This window comes from Gilbertella persicaria (assembly GCF_025201335.1).
Source record: "Gilbertella persicaria strain CBS 190.32 chromosome Unknown B0P05scaffold_48, whole genome shotgun sequence".
NCBI lineage: Eukaryota > Fungi > Mucoromycota > Mucoromycetes > Mucorales > Choanephoraceae > Gilbertella > Gilbertella persicaria.
In genome coordinates this window covers 181,836-201,258 of record NW_026252009.1, presented here as the reverse complement: position 1 = coordinate 201,258, position 19,423 = coordinate 181,836, and the positions used below count along the sequence as shown (strand labels likewise).

Below are 19,423 nucleotides of genomic sequence, written 5' to 3'. Positions count from 1 at the left end.
AAGAAGAGGAAGAAGAAATAAGTAATAGAATTAATGCTACATGGGAAGGACTGAAAGCAGATCAAATTAAACAAGAAGAAGATACAAGGCATTTGAGTGACATACATACACTTGAACAAAGCAATTTAGCTCTTAATAACACAGAGAAACCTCCTTACTCAAATAACACACAACATCAAGACAATGCGCCGATAGAATCTACAACACAAAATCAAACATCAATAGAACCTAGTGCGCCTATTGACAACACAAAAAGAAAAACTTCATATGAAGATTCAAGTCAAAAGAGGCCCAAAATAGACACACATGAGTCTGATTATTGGGCAAGTGACATGGAAGAAGAGTTAGATTTAGATTTCCTAAGCAACATTCATAGTTATTTTTGATAGTAAAAAATCACTTTTTAATAAGAATGGAAGCAAAATCACGTTGACAAAAAACAATACTGTCCTGAATATATCCTTATCAAACCGTCAGAGAATTCGACTCTAATAAACAAAGCAAGTACTAAACATTTCTGGTTCTACATTCTCTAAGTTAGCAGTTTCTTCTCGCAGTTGCGACTTCAGATACTTGATCTACACATAGTTTTTGTCAAAATTATGTATCACATTTAGATACGTTTCTTACCTCTCTTTTCCTGTCTTAACTTTACTTCTTTCAGAAAAAGGCAGAAAAAAAGGGGAGGTCTTTTTGACAATCAACAAAAAATGATGCCTTCCTTCAAAACAACTAATACTAAGCCCGAATTACCAAAGTTTCTCTTTATGGATCCTTCGTCAACAAATTTCAAAAAGAGCATTATTATGTTTTAAAGCTTGGCGTAGACGGTTGTTCCATAAAAGATTGGCCGAGTTTAAATATATATTCTCATTGCATGAATCAGAATTTAAAAAAATGGAGAAATCAAATATTTATGCTCAACTATGAGCAATTGAAAAGAATCCCAAAGTACCTGTATGATATGATGGTATACGCCCTTCAAGTCGAAACGAATAACCCAAGCCTTGAATCTATTATGCTCTTCTCTGACTCTAGATATAAAATATCCCTGAACAAAGACGGTGCATTTGAATTGATTTTTGAAACAATGGATGTATTGACAGAGTTCTATAGAACAAAAAAACGAAGCCCAAATATCATTATCAGCAATCGATTGTATGACTCTAACACTTTCAGCTGCTTGCAAAGATTGAGAAGACAACGCTGAGCTGACATTCATTGGCAGTCCAGCCGCAGAGAAAAGCCTAGTGCAAAATTCTACACAACAGAATCCCTAGCAAGCAATTCCTACACGAAAGACGAATAAAAGACATCGAAAACGATCGATGGGTCAGTTGCAACCAAACAGAGGATACCAAACATTTACTAATCTCTTGTGGAAATAAGGCAATGATTTGGCAAGGTGTATTCAACAAGTTCCTTGGCTACCCAACCGAAATTAATACAGATAGAATATTTCAAGGCCTTAAAAGCCTTAGACTTTCGAGATATCTCATCTACAACTTGGATATAAATATCAACATATATGACTTCTTTGCGACAATAATTTGATCAATTTGGTATGGCCTTTTCCAACATCATTTCCATGGAGTGCCTTTTGACCCTGAAAAATTTCCGAAAGAAGATTTCAAAATGATAATTATGTGGGAAGTCACTTCACTCTGTGTACACTTGACTATCCTTCAATATTCTTATTCTTAGAAATTCAAGAGAAATGATGGACTAAAAGCGTCTAAAAACGAAGAGTTATCAAAAAGGGGTATAAAAAATGGTAGATACAATTAAGGCGCATCGAATGGTGTGAAAAGCTCAGTATGCTCAAATAGAGGAAACCCGAAAAAAGGGAACTGGAAGGCAGAAATGACGATTTTTTTCGATAAATACTTGCGCCTATGGCAGGCTGCTAAAATACTTTGGTTTTTGGACCTTTTCGAAAAATATTTGGACATTTTCAATTTTAATTTCAGACGTTTACAGAAGAAAATTCAGACGATTTCTTCCATTCTATAGCTTTTTTCTAAGCTGTAAAATGGAATGACTTTGTCCAATAAAAAAAGGGTATTGTCAACTGTTTGATAGATTAATTTAAAAAGAATTGTAAGGAGAGTTAGTTGATAAATAAAGATCCTGTAATAAACACAATACTCTGAAAAGGCACAAACTGAGGATTAGAAGCACCTCAAGCACATCCATTTTGCTTATACCAAATGGAATCAAAAGTCGGTGAAGGATAAGAAAAAAAAAATTGGCCACGCCAAATGCAAAATTTCAAGAGCTTTAGCCATTTAATGCAGCTAACATACTTTCTCAAATTGATTCCCAACATTTGTATCAAAGTTTATCTCATTTTTATTTTAAAATAAAGTGTATATTATTATATATATATAAGTGCGCATGCTAATTTTGAAACTTATTTGCGAGAAGCTCTCTTTTTTGTCTTAGGAGAGGTCTTCTTGGAACCAAGGTGATGTTCAGGAATCCAGGATTGATCTAAGACCATTTCACCTTTTTCATCACGGTGAGCAGGACGTTCAGTCACTTCTTCAACCTTCTTGGTCTAAAAATAAACAGTTAAAAAAGATACATATTCAGTCGAGCCTTACCTTCTTAGTCTTCTTAGCACTAGGGAAGAAGGCTTCACGAATAATATAACCAACACCAGCAGCACCAGCAGCAAGAACAGCATAAAGAACAAGACTAGTCATGTATGAGACCACGTCAAGAAATATACAAGTACTTACAGTTGAAGATCGAACCAAGAACCTTCAGGATCAGTAACAGTAATAGTGCCATTGTAACCAACAATACGGGTAACAGATTCCTGTACAAATTAATCAATACATGCACACACACATACACACACACACATACACACACACACACACACACACACACACACACATATATATATAATATTACAAATACATACTTCAGATAACAAATCAACAAAGACAGTTAGGCCATGTTCTCCAGGAACATATTCAGAATAAAAGTTATAGGGAATTTGAACAGAAGCACCAGCACCAAGAGAGAGACCATAACGAGTAGCAGTTAACTACATATATGTTAGCCTCCTTTCTTTTTTCTATTATAACAGTAGATTACTTACGTTACGAACAACCTGAGAAAAGTCATCAGCTTTGGAGACTTGACCAGTGACAGCAAAAACAGTATAAGGACTCTTTTCCTTATTTACAATGTCCAAAATAACCTTGTTACGTTGACCATTGACAATTACTAGTGACAGTTAAGAAAAAAAACACAGCACAAAGATAATACTTACAACCAAAAGGATTATCAGGGAATTGGGCAGTAACTTCAACATTAGTGGCCACAGCATCCGATTGAGCAGACACTTTTTGTAAATGTTAATACATATAGACGCGTCTCTGTCTTTGATATTTACCAAGACCAGCAACAAGAACCAAACCCAAAGTCAACAAAGAAGAGAAAGTACGCAACATAATTGAACAAGTAAGAAAAAAAAGAGAAAAAGAAGAAAAGAGAAAGTAAAGGAATACAAGGTTTAAATGACATTGTAGTCATCCCTTGATTGGTGTACTTTATTGAATGTCCGTCAATAGTCTGTGTGAAGTGCAAGTTGTTGAAAAGGACCTTCCAAGTGTCCCTTGAGGACTTGTGCTTTTGCTCTCAACATACCCAAATCTACATCTGCTTCACCAACAAGACATAGGATCATACCTCCTAGACTTGTAATAAACACAACGCCTTCCTACAAAGAGATTAAGTAAACGCGTCTTTGTTGTTGAGTCTTACTTGACAGTCGAGTATTTGGAATTGGAGGTTGGTATACACTTCACTATTCTTTTTCTTGTATGTGTTCCAAATATTGGCCGAGATGGCAGAGTAAATGGTGGCATTCTTGTCATTGTCTGCTGCAAATGAAATCAGCGATCCTTCTGTTGTCATGATCCTATCCTGTTATTCAGTAAAATAGCATTTTCCTGGTTGATTCTCTTACAGTGCTGCTTTAATACCATTATACAAAGATTGTCGTAGTACTTGGGATATAATCTTTGGTTTTAACATTGGTAAAGAAAAGGGTTTTGCATTAAAAAATCTTCCTCCGCTCTCAATTTATACTTTATTATTGTATCAGCGTACATAAGGTCTGCTTTTATGCTTGGTTGCTTCATAGTCAGCTGCTTCACTAAGATGTGTGTAAACAAAGCACGGCTTACAATACGTATTATCATCTTCACAACCAAGGCATTCAATCGTAGCATCATCATTACAAATGCCTGTTATACAATCAGTAAAATATTGTTTAGGACAAGATACATACAACACCAGTCATTCATTTCATCATGTAAATCATCTTTTCCAAGTGGTTTAGGAATAATTCCCTTGGGTTTTGTTGAATTGGATGTCGTAGATACATTTGGAGCATTCTTTTTCAAGTCAAGGTATCTTTGTTCCAATGCTTTGTCTCGTTGTTGAGTGAATTGATCGTATCTGTGATCTAACGCAGCTTCTTGTTGTACCCTTTGAATAAGTTCATGGCTTTCGTCCGTGTTATAAGTTTCTTTGCCTAGAAAGGTTTCTTGAAGATGGTCTATGTTGTCATTCAAAGAACAGTATAATTGTCTATCCTGTTTCGAGTCAAGCATGTCATAAATATCATCATCATCACTTTCATTGAGCATCGCTTCAATCTATAGGACACGATGAACAAAAAAAAAAGTCAAGCAAGCATAGTAACGTACTTGCTTGTCTATTTCATCACTATACGCATTGTCTGGTATAGCATAATTAGGTTTGGATTGAGCAACTACAGGTTGTGTTGAAAATACATGATTGAATCGTTGAATCAAGTCTTGTTCACTATCATATATAGGTATAAGCCTAACTATCTATCAAACTACAACATGACTTACGAAGTGTTCTCTATTGGCTTTTCCTTCTCAAGCAACTTCCTTACTCTGTTCTCAAGATCGGTATCCTTCTTATCAACAGGCATTGAAAAAGTCACAATTTGATTCTGGTTAGCATTTTTTCCCTTGTTTTTTTTTTCTCTCTGTTTGTTTGGTTATTAGAATGAGCCTTATAGATCAAGTCACCAATCAACTTGCCACAATAGAACTAAAAGGTGATTCTCGAGCACATCGATCAACTTGATTAACCCAGTTCATGTAGACGAAGACATTGCAGAGTATATTACGGGCATTCTTGAGGATGATTCGATTGAAGATGACGAAAAGCGCGAAGTCATGTCAGAATTCCTTTCTGAAGCCACAGTAGGTAGTTTTTGTTCAAGAGAGCCGAGTTTGATCTATCTTATAGGACAAAGATACCGAGCATTTGATTGGTACCTTGTTGGAGAAGTCGAAAAAGCTACAACAGGATCAAATCAAGGAAGCAGAAGAAAAGAAGTCAAAGCTTATTGAAGAAGCCCGCGGTATTGAAAAGCATATAGAGATAAATCCATGGACTCATTTCTTCTTATAGCGCGCGAGGAAGAGCGAAGAATCAAAGCTGAAAAAGAGCAAGAAGAGAATTTAACACTTCGAACAGCACAAAAACAACTAACCAAAGAACAAAAGGAGGCACGCGAAAAATTAATGCAGCAATATGGTTATGTATCTGAAGGAGAAGATGATACAGAAAAGAAAGAGGAAGCAGAACCTTCACCTAGAGATCGCCGTAAAGGCAAAGCTGCACCCCTATCTGGTATATATCTGTATATTTGTAGCTGTATTTATCTTTATTTTAGATCCATTGTTGGCTGCCAATCGTAATGCTGATCTTGTAAGAGAAAAAGAGCAACAAAGACGTGAACAAATGAAGAGTGCTGCAGAAAAAGAAAAAGAACGCAATAGAATGTTGCAACAAAAGCAAAAGAAAGAGAAAGAACAAGACAAGGAAAAGAAAAAGACGCAAAAAGGAGAGAGAAGAAGAATGTAGATTTTATCGTTTTTTATACAAACAAGGCTTCAATAAAGTTTGAGATTTCTTTTGTAACTTGCTATTGGATTGAGTAATGCCTGCGCCTTTTTTGAGAGATCTGATCTGTGTCTTGGTTAAACCAGCCAACATTTCTTGATCCAAGTCTTCTTCATAATTGGGCCGTTTAGTAAAGTAGAGCATGACAAACATCTTGTTGTCATCATCTTTATCCATAAAATCATATCCTAAACCTTCCAACAAAGTAATAAATTGGTCTAAATCGCTGAATCGACTGACAACTTCGGCAATCTTCAATTCACCACTAAAGAAGAAAAAGATTATTAGTGTCATCCACAGATTGAAACAGTAACTTACCCAACTTTGAGTACACGATGTGCTTCTTTCAGAAAATCAAGGTAGTTTGTACCCATAAGAGACAATGAAAAGACAGCAACATCAATGGAGTTTGCTTCCAGAGGCAATTTAGAGATATCGCAAGCAGTGACTAATTCGTTCTTTGCAATCAAATCAAAGCTCAAAACTTTTTGCTTCTTGAGTGTCTGAGCAATCATGGCATCACCACAGCCTAAATCAGCAATCACAGTGTTCTTGGGCAATGTTTTGAGTTGCTCAATAACCACATCGACAGGATTAACTGGCCATGATTCTACTTGATGCCGGAAGCCTTCATGGTACTAATATACATGAGTCATGATTCATTATTTTACACAACATACTTCGTCAAATAATTCAGGCTTTTGTTGGAACAAACTAAACGATTGCTTTCCAGGTGTAGTATAGAGTTGTTCATTCAACCAACGGAAACGAGCACCTGAAAGCTTTTCTTTCATTTTGCGCTGAAGAGGAGTAAGTCCTTCATCTGATATTTGTTTAGCAACGGGCTTTGTTTCCTTTGGTTGTTGTTGTTGCTCTTTTTTATTAGTCTCTGGATTTTTCTTTTTTAGGAGCTAGTGACTATGATTAGATTAGCTTTTAATGCTTTGTTACTTACTGCTTGAAGCTTCTTTTTTGCTCTGCTTTTTTGTTATTGTTGTTGTTTTGAGCAGTGTCATTTGTCTTTTTAGGTTTCTTTTTCATGTTTTCAGCTGTTTTTTCGACTTTTTCTTGGTCCTCTAAAGCTCTTTTTTTGTTGTTTTTCTTTTGAGCTTTCTTGCTTGGTTTGACAGCTTGATCGTTTAGTTTGGCTAGATCAGCTTGAAGTTGATCGGCTTCTGTTGTACTGTCAGGTGCTGGCTTGTTCTTTTTCTTATCATTTTTTACTGCTTGTTGAGCAATATTCTTAGGGAGTGCCCAACCTGAGGCTTCAAACAAAGGTTGCATTAAGAAAAAGTGAAGAAAAAAAATATATAAAAAGAAATGGACTGCTTTTATTATTGCATTTGAGGTAACAAAATATGGCAGAAAGTACCTTGAAATAAACTATATTATTCAGGAATGAAAAGACTATATACGATGGATATGTCATGAAAAAAGATGCATTATATGAATATATATATATGTATAAAAGGGTGGTATCAAAGATCAGCTAAAAGAGCTGTACCCATTTGTTTAAAATTATGAACAGATGTTGGCTTGATAAAAAGAGGATTCTTTGAAAACGAGAGTCGAATTCCTCCCTTGATGGAATTGGATAAGGGGTATCCTTGATAACAACGCATGGTTTGAGTGGCAAATGCAATGTCTTCAAACTCGACAAAACACATTGGGCCTTGAGGCTTCTGTCGAAAACTCATGCGCCTGTATCCTTTGCACTTAACAAACAATGAACGCAATTCATCCACATTTGTATTGACCGGAAGATTACCAACATAAAGCGTATTACAAGGTGGGTTTTGGTCATTGGATGGAAAGGCATTTTTTCGGTCACCATGAAGGTGTAGAGTTGACAGGTAAGGATCAGCTTCTGGTTCGGATGATTTACGAAATAGAGTAAACGTATTGTTTTGTTCTTCAGGAGGAGTCATATCAAATAAATACGATGGAGTGTTGAGTAATGATGTCCCAAAATAAGATGTTTTCCTGGCATTTTTGCTGATAAAAGGATTTGTGTTGTTATGATCCTCAGGGGATAATAAATCACTAGGCAATGGGGAAAATGATTCATAGGTATCTGGAATGTCAGACTGAGAAGCCAAATTGGTATAATAGGAATCGGACAATAAGAAGGAAGCAAAAGGTGAGGATGGTTTGGTAGTATGAGAAGACACTGAGTTTATAGGGATTTGCTTGATATGAAGGTTCTTTTTGGCCATCTCTGCCTTGAGAATACAGCCCTTTTCAGCATCTAACTTCTTGCCATTTAAATGATTTGCTGCTTCTTGAGCCTCTTGCCGAGTACTGAACCGAGCAAACCCAATCTACAAAAAAAAAAAAAAAAAAAAACTATCAATGAAATGTGCATTTTCTCAAATAATAGCATACCATTTGCAATTTATTAGCTACAGAGACAATGCTTTGATCTTCTTGGTAGTCCTTGCAATGCCATTTTAAAGAGGCTGCTTCAAATCCTTTAGAAAATGTAAACATATTTCTAAATTCTCGTTCTTGTAAATCATCTGGAAATCCAACCACAAAAATAGTGCAAACATTGTCTATTGGTTCTGCAGAAAGCGGCGGTGAAGAAGGCAGAGATGATGAAGGAGAACTATCAAGGCTGGTATCCGTTAAGGAAAAATGCTGATAGATGTCATGAGTGCATGATGGCAGGTTTGTTTGATGATAATAATGATTGCCTCTGTTGTTTTGAAACATGCTAAACAATAAAGAACAAGTAAAATAAAATAAAAAATATCTAAAGAATTGTTTATATATTTACTATGATTTGGGGAATGAGAGTAATTTGGCTTTATTGAAATATTGTCTAATTGAATTTTTGCAATGTCTTTCTGATTCAAAAAAATTCTTTTTAGTTATGGGGTATACACACACATATATCTTTCTCATCAATCCTCATGCTGATTCTTTTCTTTACCAGCAACACCTACTCTTTCTTGCTTTTTAGAAGATGTTTTGCCTATGCCTTTATGCTTATGAGGGTCCTATCATTGAAACATGAGAATCCATTTTAGAAAAAAAAAACAAGTGATTACCTTTCGACTCATTGTCTTTTTGTCTCTTACACCTTTTCCACCTTCCCAAAAGGCACCCTTCAATGGAGCCTTTTCAAATTCATTACCACAGACACAAGGCCTTCCGCTTTGAATAGTTTGTTCTCTTGAGCATAAGCCACATACCATTCTTTTGGCCATTTCCATAGGATGATCTTGTTGTTGGTCATGACAATGATCGCAAGGATATAGCTTATTGCAACAAGTGAATCGAAACCAACGCTTTGACTTGCGATAATGAGAACAAGTGCCTTGATCTGGCAAAGGCTCACCAATTGTCAATGGGCTGTCTTTTGATTTCTTTTTCTTGAGCTTCATGACTTGTTGTTCAGTAGCCTTAAGGCGCTCACCACCTTCGCTTCCAATTTTGACGAATTTGTAGTCACCTAATCCACACGTCATTTTAGCATGACAAGAGAAGCAATTGAGTGTACGTGGTGCATCATGCGGCGATAAACGAACAGTAGATGTCATATCTACCATACAAGATCCACAGGTACCAATGTAAGCTGAAGGCAAGAGATCATAAGCAGAACAGCCAGCAAGTTGTAATAGACCAATAGACAATGCGCCTTGATGAACAAATTCTATAATAGACAATGCTTAGTACCTATTTCAGTCCCTATGCATATATTCACCTCCTAAAAATTTGACACCCAAGATAGAAGTACAAGTAGGACAAGTCGTCCATCGTTCTGTCTTTTTAGACTCTGTTTGTTCTTGTTCTGGCTTGATGTTCTCAATATCCACCGTATCTTTGCAGCGAGCACATTTGACTAAGACATGTAACAAAGTGCATCGAAACAAGGAAATGTTTTCCAATGGAGGATCAATCAACCGAATTTCAGTTCCTTTGCGCACATTGGGTTTTGCCAGATTAACAACAGCTGACTCGTTTTCATTTGTGTGTACTAATGCTTCCTGCTCAAAACCTTCTGCTAATTCTACTTCGACTTCCTCTTCATCTGCTTGTTCGTCTACAACCAAACTAGGATCATTCACAATGATCACTTTGTTTTTCTTGACAATGTCTTGTTCATCAAACAAGGATTTTTTGGCAGGTTGCTGAGGTTTGAATTCAGCTGCAGTAGCGGATAACTGAGTGGTCTTGACAGGAGGAATCAAATCTTTTTGCTGTATTCTTGCCATCTTATCTGTCTCTAACTGTTCTTCTGTCTTTTGTGCAGGAGGAGAACTCAATAGAAGTTCCAAATGACGATTCAACCAATTCAGATTTTCAAATAAAGAATAATCACCATTAGCTACATGTTCATTAAAACCCAAAACAATCCAGCTAGATGGTCATCGTTAGTCTTTTTTTTTTTGGTCATGCTTGTCTAGTGCAGCTTACTTGGATCGAGTCTTGTCTAGCTTTTTGTTTTCAATTTCAATTGTACAAGGTTCTAAAGGATAAAGAGTAGGTATATGGTATTTGATAAAAAGCTCTTTTCCTCCAATCATCTGTTCATGCGTAAAATCAGTGTCATTGATGATCATGGTAAGTGTAATCATTGTTTCCTTGTTGGAAGATCTAATCCATGCTATATAAGTACATGTTTAACCTAGATTTTATATTTTGTACCTGAAACTATCACAAAAGCGTGTCTGAAGTGTATGAAGCTCTTGCTTGCGTCTATTTTCAGCTGCTAAGAGTTCAGCAGGTGTAAATATAGGTTGCTTCTGTGCTTCTTTAGGTTCAATACGTTTGTTTTCTGTTTTTGGAATAGTCGTGGCCGGTTGAGGGGTTATGGTCTTGTTGATGTGATGTGGATTTAATGTAACAGGCGGTTTAGAGGACGAGGATTGGTTACTGGAGCTGATAGGCGCAGTAGTTGTGTTGTACTGCGGCGCTGAATGAATGTCTACTGCTGCGGCTACATGACCCATCTCCTCCTTTGTTTGACGATGATTTGATACAAAACGAACCGTTGCTGCGGGAGCTTGTTGTAGCAGATTTTCCATGTTGCGATCAAGCCAATTCATTTGACGAACAAGTGTTTGATGTGCTGCAGATCGAGAAGGATCTACGTGTGTTGCATAACCCTTTTCGAGGTTACTAACAAGTTGTTGAATACATTTACATAGATATAGCAAGACTTACAATGCAAATCCTTTAGGAATATCCGAGTTCAATACTTGGACAGAACAAGGTTGTTCAGGATAGTCTTTTGGTATAGTCAATTGAAGTTGAAGAGCATCAAGTTCATAAGGAAAGTCAGGGTCAGAAGGTTTAATAGCAAGTCGAATAATAGAATTCTTTTGGTTTTCTCTAACCAGTAAATTAGTAGGATTCTCTCGAAAAGATATGTATATATATATATATTTACTCGATAAGGCGATAGGAAGACTTGTAGCGCGTTTCCAATTGAATCAATTCTAAACTTCTCTTTTCCTTGCTGGTTTTGTTCTGTATGAATGATAAGCATACATTTTATCTTTCAATACAATTTTACCAAAGTTGTGTTGGGGTTAACAACCGTTCTAGGTCCTTTTTGTACCATTTTGTTAAAAAAGAAAAAAAAAAAGAAGAGATAAACCATGCAAGTTCTGACTGTCTTAAATAGATGTTCAACGTCACATGAATTTAGCAATCCTCAATTCGTGTCACAATGAAAAGTAGGGCAAATACAAACTGTTACAATCAACAGGGATGAACAAAGAAGCCAATTGTGCTAGAAAATACACTACTACTACTACTACTACTACTACTACTACTACTACTACTACTACTACTACTACTACGACATGATTGTGTTCAAAAAGATTTCACCAAAAAAAATAAAAAAAAATAGAGCGGGGTGGGACTTTGATTTCATGAGCCGTGTGTAAGCAAAGCATGATTCACTTTTTATCTCTTTTTTCTTTGCCATGAACACCATCAAACCAGACCAGATTATTGAACTTGAACCCTCCCTTTTAAAGGTATGACTGACTTGACTCGATCAGCAAGACTTATCCTACATAGGTGCCATATGAGCAACTTCGTAAATCCTTCCGATATCAACATAAATATGTTGAAAAGGAGCTTATTTCTTTACACGATAAAATCGAGCGCTGTGTAAAAGACACGGACTTGTCACCAGAAAAGGCTTCTCAAGTTATAGATGAGCTACTGAAGCAAGTAGACAAGCTGACACGAAAAGTAGGCAACTAAAGAAATGATCATGATGCTTATATGTTACTAGCTGCAAAAGACAAAAGAAGAAGACTTGCAACATGCTCATAGAATAGAGAAAAGAATCCATAATCTAAATCAAATTGAAGGCGTTACTTTAGCAAAATCACCCGAGTTTACAAGTTGGAGCAAAACACGATTGGACCGAGTGATTGTAGACTATTTACTTCGAGAAGGTATGACAAATACAGCCAAAAAAGTAGCAGCAGTGGGTGGTATTGAAGACATGGTCGATATCCAATTGTTTACCCAGTCAGAAAAAATCGAACAAGCACTTCGGAATCATAGCTGTAAAGAATGCCTTGCATGGTGCAATGAAAACAAGTCAAGTCTTAGGAAAATGAAGGCAAGTTATGATGCTAGGAGAATACATGTTGCTAACATCGGTGGCATAGAGTACACTGGAATTTAACTTGAGATTGCAGGAACATATTGAATTGGCCCGAGCTTCTAAAGGCTTAGAGGCGATTGCTTATGCTCAAAAGTATCTGTCTCCCTGGAAGGCTGTCGAGAGTAGAAGAATCGGACAAGCCATGGGTTTATTAGCTTATAAGAGCGACACACAATGCCAACCCTATAAGGACCTGTACGATCCCAGTCGTTGGCAGGAATTGATAGATCAATTTAGAGCAGATAATTATACATTATGCTCGCTTACTTCACATCCATTGTTGTTAATTACTTTGCAAGCAGGTCTTTCAGCTCTCAAGACACCACAATGCTATGAACATGAGAATCAGAATGTCAACTGTCCTATTTGTGACAATAGCACGTTAGGCAGTTTGGCTGAAAAACTACCACTGAGTCATCATGTCAATTCTACTATTGTGTGCCGTATCAGCGGTAAAATCATGAATGAAGATAACCCGCCCATGCTTTTACCCAACGGTGTCGTTTATAGTATGAATGTAAGTCGGCAAGATGATTTAAATAACAACTAAATATTTTCTATATAGGCTCTTCAAGACATGGCTTCTAAGTTTGATGGTAAAATCACTTGTCCAAGAACTGGATATACATTTACTATGGATCAACTTAAAAAAGTCTTTATTTCATAATATACAGTTCTTTTTTTGGTAATGACCTAATGATGTGTAAGTTTTTTTTCTTCTATAAAAAGCGGGTAAAATCGTTATTTGTTTTTCTTTTTCTCTTTCTTCTCTTTTGTTTCTTTGTGTTTTCTCATCTATAACAAATGCCACCTATTGTTCTTAAAATCCAAAGCAACGATTCTCTTCCCTTTTCTGACCTTGACCAAGACGAACTCTCAAAGACTTGGAGAGTTTGTACTAAAGTCAAAGATGCACTTGAAAATGGGTCTAGACTCGAGAATTTATCTTGGCGACTATGGTTTATCCAAAACGTCTTGAACGCCAATGACGCCAAATTCAGGTCAACCAAAAAAATGGAGACTGAGCCAGTCTCTATAAAAAATGACGACATGATTATGCTGGAGCAACAATCGGTATTAGACACGACAGAAAACTTTATACTCAACCAATTCACTTCTGACCAAGAGGGTAACCAAATGATTGAATTAAAGGATATTTTTCCTTTTGGCATGCAAGAAGAGGCCATAGTGTCTCAACCATGCTATACGCATTATGCGTATCAAGAGCCATATAACAATTTTGATTCTTCTGTGCCTGTTTATGACACGCCTTCGGATCCTATTGTTGGCATTCAGTCACTCTTTAATGCTGATGCCAGTACAATGCCTTCCATGAGTATTCCGAGCGATGATCACAATATGACACAATTGCAAGAACAAAACATGGTGGCTGATTATAATAATGCCGCTTATGTAGCTGCTGCTGCTGCTGCTACTGCTGCAGCATTTACATCCATACCCAATGCCACTCTTCATAACAAATTACTCGCCACATTACCTCGACAAACACTTGCTTCAGCTGAACGACTATTATCACCTGCCAAAAGACGGTCCGCAACAACCGTAAACAATAATAACGAACCACTTGGTTTTGTACCAGATAAAAACAAACAACCACAGCACTACTTTGGTTCATTTCAACTGGAAACATCAGGCAACCCAACACATCCGACACGGAAACGATCCAGTACTAATTCGTATAATACGTCTATGTCTTCTAGCAACTCAAGTACAACAAGTAGTGAGGACAAACCACCCATTTGCAGTAACTGTGAGACGACTACAACACCACTTTGGCGTCGATCGACGGATGATAAAATACTCTGTAATGCTTGTGGCCTTTAGTAAGTTAGCATGCTATTTTAAATCCTTACTAAAAAGAAAACATCACGCTAGTTTTAAATTACATAACATACCTAGACCAAGACACTTGAAACCCTCATTTGGAAAGAACAACGGCCGAGACACAGAGGACGGTACAGAAAATGAAAATATAGAACAACAGAAAGCGATTTGTTCCAATTGTGGTACAAGTAAAACACCGCTTTGGAGAAGAGATCATCAGGGTGCTCCATTATGTAATGCGTGTGGACTATAGTAAGTAAAGACTATCTGATCACAGGAATGCTAATTTATTTAGCCTCAAGTTACATAATGAAAAACGACCCTTGTCAATGAAGACAGACGTAATCAAGAAAAGACAAAGAACAGAGGCGCTGATTGCCTCTACATCTTCTTCTGATGACACAGCCAAGAAACCAAGGTATTATGATCAACAGTCTTTATATGCAGCCAATGATCAAAATACACCAGGGTATCGAAACACAGTTTCATCACTTCCTGGTACCGGTATACTCATGATGACTAACAATAAATCTATATAATTTCTGTACATATTCTTAGAAAAATAAAAATAAAAAAAAGCTTTTGTTCTTGTGGATGAGTTGAACTCTATACACATTTCTTTAACTTGACACTCTGCCTTTTCAAATGACAGATAAAGACCAAAGGAAGAACCTTTTACCCCATATATGCATCTTAATTGTTACACACTCATATTTTAATTTGGATTATCAATAAGAAACATGCTGTGGAAAAAAATATTATAAATTGACTTCTCCTTTCTTTTTTGATTTCTTTCTTTCCTTCCTTATGACTCAGTATAAATTTGATCAAGTCACAACAACACAATTTCTTGGAAAGACAGATAGAAACACGTTTGTTTATACAAGTGTAGCCAGTGATGTAAACTAAACTAATGTGTATATGTGTGTATATACTTATCTATCTTCAAAATAAATAAATAAAATAGAAATGGTCCATAGGCAATGTCCCTAATGTAAGCGTATAAGATAGACGTGTATACGAACTGACTTTCTATAGGGTGGTAAAGTACACTAACATCATCATGTTATAGTAATAAATCATTAGGCTATGTCATGGCTATCATTCTTGATAGTGTCATTCAACATTTTGCTGATAAGTATCAAATTGATCCAGTGGCTCTCAACTGTTTCTTCTTCAACAAGACAATTCCTGGTCATCTTATCCTTGAGATAGACGAATTAAAGATGAGCAAGAAAGGATACTGTATCGTTCGTTGTATTCTCAAGCAAAGAAAGGATCTACAACCACTTGTCGATCTTGCTACGTACAATCCTTCTGAATGGCAAGACAAAGTACAAGGTATTTTCACCATGGGCAATATGGATAATGAACAAGGTGTCACGTATTACTACAAGGCACCTCAACCCCCTAATCCAGACACACTAAAGCCTTATCGCTACATGTTTATGAGTGAGTACTTGACGACTGGATTTGATTTGAGCACCATGCCCAAGAGTGATACTGAACCTGGTAAGCCTGAAGTGATGCAGAAGATTGGGTTCAACGATGGCAGGCCGATTGATTACAAAAGTATACCTTATTGGTGTGATATGTTCACCACTCCTCCCACTTTGTTGGGACCTAGTGTTTTAGGAGGACCTGTGTGGTGCCCTACGATGCAATTAGAAGTACAATTTAAGCGCAAGCCTGTTGGAAAAGAAGTGTTTGGTCATTATGTAGCAAATCATATTATCAATGGACGCTTTGATATTACAGGTGAATTGTGGACTGAACAAGGTGATATTTTGGCTTTAACTAGGTAAAATATTTGATATCACTGTCAGTGAAAAAAAAAAAAAAAATGCTTATGTTTGGTAGACATCAATGCTTGGTTGTGCCTTGGAGTCGTAATTCTTCTGATGAATCATCAGCCAAAAAGAGATTAGATGCTATGAAGACTTACGCCAACAAATTATAGACTTTTCCATTAGAACAAGCAACTTATCTGTAATAAACCCCTTTTACTGTATCTTGCCATTAAAATTTTTTTTTTTTAGAAAAAAAACAAAAGAGAACCGCTATTCACTTTCATGCCTATGATTTATAAGGGGGCGGTCGCTTTGAGCGTCTCATTTCTATGAGAAGGCGTAAACTGTACTTTTGTTTATGCATTCTTGTTTTTTATAAGAATAAATAGGCGATTTGATTTGTTCTACCAAGTTTCTACATGCCTATGCATATCTACAATAAAGTATTCGCCTTTTTCTTTGATGCGTTGACATAAAAGTCATGAAATAAAGTTTCATTCTACATCCATATAGAATATCTACTCCTAATATATTTGTCTATAGATTCATATAGTTTACTTAGGTCCTTTTCAAGCTGTCAGAACTACAATTGATGTTAGTTTAGTATAAAATATAAAAGTTTTATGATCAAAGCTTACAGACCAAATGTTTCTAATTGATTTATAATTAATAAATAAAGCTTCAAAAAGAGGTGACCATAAGATTTTGATATACTTGTTTCCATTCAGCCACTACCGATAAACTTTTAGAGCAATGCTCCAAGTATGATGCATAAAACGCCAAATAGATTTCAATCCCGATGCACACTTAGTGCATTGCTCCAATATAGGTGTAAAGCACCAAGTAACTCTTTGTGCTACTTGGCACTTGAGTACCTACGTTGTAGTCTGTAGACGCCAAATTGTGTCATCTTTTACTCAATGGAATGGTGGATTCGTGATGCATATCTGGGACGGGCTATAACAGAGTCTTTGTGATATTTTCTTTTGCCTTTTTTTTCATCCCTCTAGATTGAATGTCTTTTTAGCAGAGTAATTTATGTGGATAAGTAATGGAGTAGTACATTGCTTATTTATGTAGCAGAGACAACTAGGCAGAAAATTGCTTCAGCTATTCCTGCAAATCTTTTTTTTTTCCTCGGGATATAAAGGTAGTATAGGCCTTGTTTATACACCCATGAATGCTCAAACTGCCTACAAACCATGTTTACTAACATCCATGGTGCCTTTTGAGTTGATTTGAATAAAAATAGCGACTTGCAAAAAAAAAAAAAAAAGATCAAAATGACCATTCGATCAAAGGGTATTACTCATGAAAAAAGTTCGTTTAATAGCTTTGGACCTTCTTTTTGATGCTTTGGAATGAAAAACAGAGCTATTGACAAGGTTAGATACTCAAAATGTGTGTTGAACACTCTAGTTTTTGATAAATATGTCTGCCTGTCAGTTGTACTATAAAAGCGGTACGATAAGAGTGAAACCCCTTGAAAACGTTTCTGCCTATTTACTCAATGTTTTAGTAGCAAAGTTGTTGTATTCATTATACTAAAAGACTCAGAAAGCAAGGATCTACAACTTTTGTCACTACACCAAAGCCAGATAACCACGTCTTTATGCAGTTCTCAGCAAAAGCCCAATTTCTGATGCGGCGGGATAAAGAATGGAAGTTGCCTTCCATTTTAATCTCTGCACACTGCCATCTGGTACATCTTTTGTCCCTTTACCCCCCACATTTTCAGTATAAAATGCCTATGTTCCTACTTTCCTATGTTCTCTGGCACTCAAAATAACATAAGATGCTTTAGAGAAATTGATTGCTTGCAAGTTCTATATGACATCTAGAGTAAAAATGCTCAAAACACAGCTTAAACAGGACATTCTTTGATACATCATTACTCGGCAACCAGACAGCTAAAATGGCCTCTTTCTTCATTTAAAACATGTTTTTTTGAGTCAAAGAATTGAATGGTAGCATTAGTCTTACTGTTTTGTGAGATTCATTTTTTTTGACTCATGGGGGATTCACGGAGGTTTGTGATAAAAAAGAATTTCTTGGAGTGACCCAATGTAGGTCTGATCCAACCGAAATGAGGAAAGTTCACCTCCAAGTACTTCTGAAGAAAAGAGAAAGAGTTTACTAAGACAAAAAAAGGTTAACTTGATTTGAGCATTGCATTCAAATCTTCAATCAAAGCTTGTTGTACACTGCAAACAGTATGAAAGAGGCCCTTTTCAGTAGGCATTGACTAATAAGTGGGCACTTATTTCTACATCAATCGATACGCAGAATGTGTGCGAGTAAGAAATAACATAATACATGCTATTTTTGAGGCCAAAGAGAGTAGCTTTGGACATGACAAATGATGAATACCATACAAAAGAAGGATTGGCTATTCAAACGCCCATTTTCTTTTTACCTGGGGTACTAGATTCACACTCTAATTTGATCAGCATTCTTTTTCTGTTTGCCAATAGCTCAAACTGTATTGCTGGATCCAGGTACAGCTGTATGTGTCTGATACTGCTACTTTGTAAGCCTTGGCGGCAAACAAAATCCATGATTATGCAGCTATATGAAAAAAAGATTGCTATATAAAATAGTGCTGTTATTACTGTGTCAACTCAATACACTAGGAGAACATAGATTATATGTTTCTGTATTCGATCATGTAGTCTCTATACCTCTAAAGCCCTCAATAAGCCTTTAAAACAGGGGTTTAGAAAGTTAGCTGAGTATAACTGAGTCTGAATAATGGTCAGGGAACTTATCAGAATATAAAAACAGGTTCCCACCCTTTTTTTCTTTGCTTTCTTTTTGCAGCGTGTTTGTTTTCTGTCCTTTCAGGATAATGTACCAAACGTACTTGAGGGGGGGGGATTGACCACCTGGGTACAAGTGCATTCTCTGTCAAGATAGTCTGCCTTTTTTTTCACTAAACGGGTCTTTGCCGAATTTGATAGAGAGCAAAACAGACGCGTGTAGAGGGTTAGCTTATGGTCCTGTCCGAGGGGATATTCCATCTTAGTTATGCGCACTGGCAGTCCAAGTCCAAATATTCCCAACGCTGGAAGGCTACTATCTTTTCTTGGCACCTTCTTCTCACTTGTGGGGAGGGAGGGGAACCTATCGGATAGTAATAAGTTTAACCCTATTCGTGGTATCTTGGTAGTCTCATTTCTTTGTG

The 19,423-nt window shown here is 36.5% G+C and overlaps 11 protein-coding genes across 11 annotated transcripts; 5 read left to right on the top strand and 6 right to left on the bottom strand.

The window, feature by feature from the left end:
* On the top strand, positions 1–602 carry B0P05DRAFT_253946 (uncharacterized protein; the record flags this gene model as incomplete). Its single annotated transcript, XM_051573345.1, has 1 exon — positions 1–602. A coding segment is annotated over one exon (386 nt), but the record flags the coding sequence as incomplete, so codon positions are not given.
* Positions 603–2,327: 1,725 nt separating this feature from the next.
* Positions 2,328–3,504, bottom strand: B0P05DRAFT_557798 (uncharacterized protein). The gene is made up of 7 exons (XM_051580064.1): positions 3,410–3,504; positions 3,287–3,358; positions 3,113–3,240; positions 2,933–3,058; positions 2,745–2,824; positions 2,607–2,700; positions 2,328–2,560 (listed from the first exon to the last, which is right to left on the bottom strand). Exons 1-7 carry the CDS (start codon positions 3,465–3,467, stop codon positions 2,414–2,416), a joined length of 705 nt encoding a protein of 234 aa, XP_051431176.1. The 5' UTR covers positions 3,468–3,504; the 3' UTR covers positions 2,328–2,413.
* A 9-nt stretch (positions 3,505–3,513) lies between these two features.
* On the bottom strand, positions 3,514–4,059 carry B0P05DRAFT_557795 (ragulator complex protein LAMTOR2-like protein). Its single transcript, XM_051580063.1, has 3 exons — positions 3,986–4,059; positions 3,781–3,937; positions 3,514–3,736 (listed from the first exon to the last, which is right to left on the bottom strand). The coding sequence occupies exons 1-3, from the start codon at positions 4,051–4,053 to the stop codon at positions 3,581–3,583; spliced, it is 381 nt and encodes a 126-aa protein (XP_051431175.1). The 5' UTR covers positions 4,054–4,059; the 3' UTR covers positions 3,514–3,580.
* On the bottom strand, positions 4,060–5,020 carry B0P05DRAFT_557793 (uncharacterized protein). Its single transcript, XM_051580062.1, has 4 exons — positions 4,902–5,020; positions 4,731–4,848; positions 4,310–4,679; positions 4,060–4,265 (listed from the first exon to the last, which is right to left on the bottom strand). Exons 1-4 carry the CDS (start codon positions 4,982–4,984, stop codon positions 4,120–4,122), a joined length of 717 nt encoding a protein of 238 aa, XP_051431174.1. The 5' UTR covers positions 4,985–5,020; the 3' UTR covers positions 4,060–4,119.
* On the top strand, positions 5,021–5,922 carry B0P05DRAFT_557792 (uncharacterized protein). Its single transcript, XM_051580061.1, has 4 exons — positions 5,021–5,113; positions 5,161–5,261; positions 5,308–5,422; positions 5,473–5,922. The coding sequence occupies exons 1-4, from the start codon at positions 5,062–5,064 to the stop codon at positions 5,760–5,762; spliced, it is 558 nt and encodes a 185-aa protein (XP_051431173.1). The 5' UTR covers positions 5,021–5,061; the 3' UTR covers positions 5,763–5,922.
* On the bottom strand, positions 5,923–7,274 carry B0P05DRAFT_557789 (methyltransferase-domain-containing protein). Its single transcript, XM_051580060.1, has 4 exons — positions 6,923–7,274; positions 6,648–6,681; positions 6,286–6,605; positions 5,923–6,232 (listed from the first exon to the last, which is right to left on the bottom strand). The coding sequence occupies exons 1-4, from the start codon at positions 7,249–7,251 to the stop codon at positions 5,932–5,934; spliced, it is 984 nt and encodes a 327-aa protein (XP_051431172.1). The 5' UTR covers positions 7,252–7,274; the 3' UTR covers positions 5,923–5,931.
* A 171-nt stretch (positions 7,275–7,445) lies between these two features.
* Positions 7,446–8,682, bottom strand: B0P05DRAFT_574734 (uncharacterized protein; the record flags this gene model as incomplete). Its single annotated transcript, XM_051581586.1, has 2 exons — positions 7,446–8,288; positions 8,353–8,682. The coding sequence occupies 2 exons, from the start codon at positions 8,680–8,682 to the stop codon at positions 7,446–7,448; spliced, it is 1,173 nt and encodes a 390-aa protein (XP_051431171.1).
* A 72-nt stretch (positions 8,683–8,754) lies between these two features.
* On the bottom strand, positions 8,755–11,611 carry B0P05DRAFT_557784 (uncharacterized protein). Its single transcript, XM_051580059.1, has 8 exons — positions 11,492–11,611; positions 11,366–11,445; positions 11,140–11,307; positions 10,621–11,094; positions 10,390–10,569; positions 9,677–10,332; positions 9,021–9,625; positions 8,755–8,969 (listed from the first exon to the last, which is right to left on the bottom strand). Exons 1-8 carry the CDS (start codon positions 11,576–11,578, stop codon positions 8,874–8,876), a joined length of 2,346 nt encoding a protein of 781 aa, XP_051431170.1. The 5' UTR covers positions 11,579–11,611; the 3' UTR covers positions 8,755–8,873.
* A 272-nt stretch (positions 11,612–11,883) lies between these two features.
* On the top strand, positions 11,884–13,396 carry B0P05DRAFT_557779 (CTLH/CRA C-terminal to lish motif domain-containing protein). Its single transcript, XM_051580058.1, has 5 exons — positions 11,884–11,960; positions 12,004–12,180; positions 12,224–12,559; positions 12,609–13,121; positions 13,170–13,396. The coding sequence occupies exons 1-5, from the start codon at positions 11,907–11,909 to the stop codon at positions 13,269–13,271; spliced, it is 1,182 nt and encodes a 393-aa protein (XP_051431169.1). The 5' UTR covers positions 11,884–11,906; the 3' UTR covers positions 13,272–13,396.
* B0P05DRAFT_557778 (uncharacterized protein) lies at positions 13,387–15,065 on the top strand. Its single transcript, XM_051580057.1, has 3 exons — positions 13,387–14,448; positions 14,501–14,701; positions 14,745–15,065. Exons 1-3 carry the CDS (start codon positions 13,619–13,621, stop codon positions 14,986–14,988), a joined length of 1,275 nt encoding a protein of 424 aa, XP_051431168.1. The 5' UTR covers positions 13,387–13,618; the 3' UTR covers positions 14,989–15,065.
* A 469-nt stretch (positions 15,066–15,534) lies between these two features.
* On the top strand, positions 15,535–16,802 carry B0P05DRAFT_557766 (thioesterase-like superfamily-domain-containing protein). The gene is made up of 3 exons (XM_051580056.1): positions 15,535–16,250; positions 16,310–16,438; positions 16,489–16,802. Exons 1-2 carry the CDS (start codon positions 15,544–15,546, stop codon positions 16,407–16,409), a joined length of 807 nt encoding a protein of 268 aa, XP_051431167.1. The 5' UTR covers positions 15,535–15,543; the 3' UTR covers positions 16,410–16,438; positions 16,489–16,802.
* Positions 16,803–19,423: the final 2,621 nt, after the last annotated feature.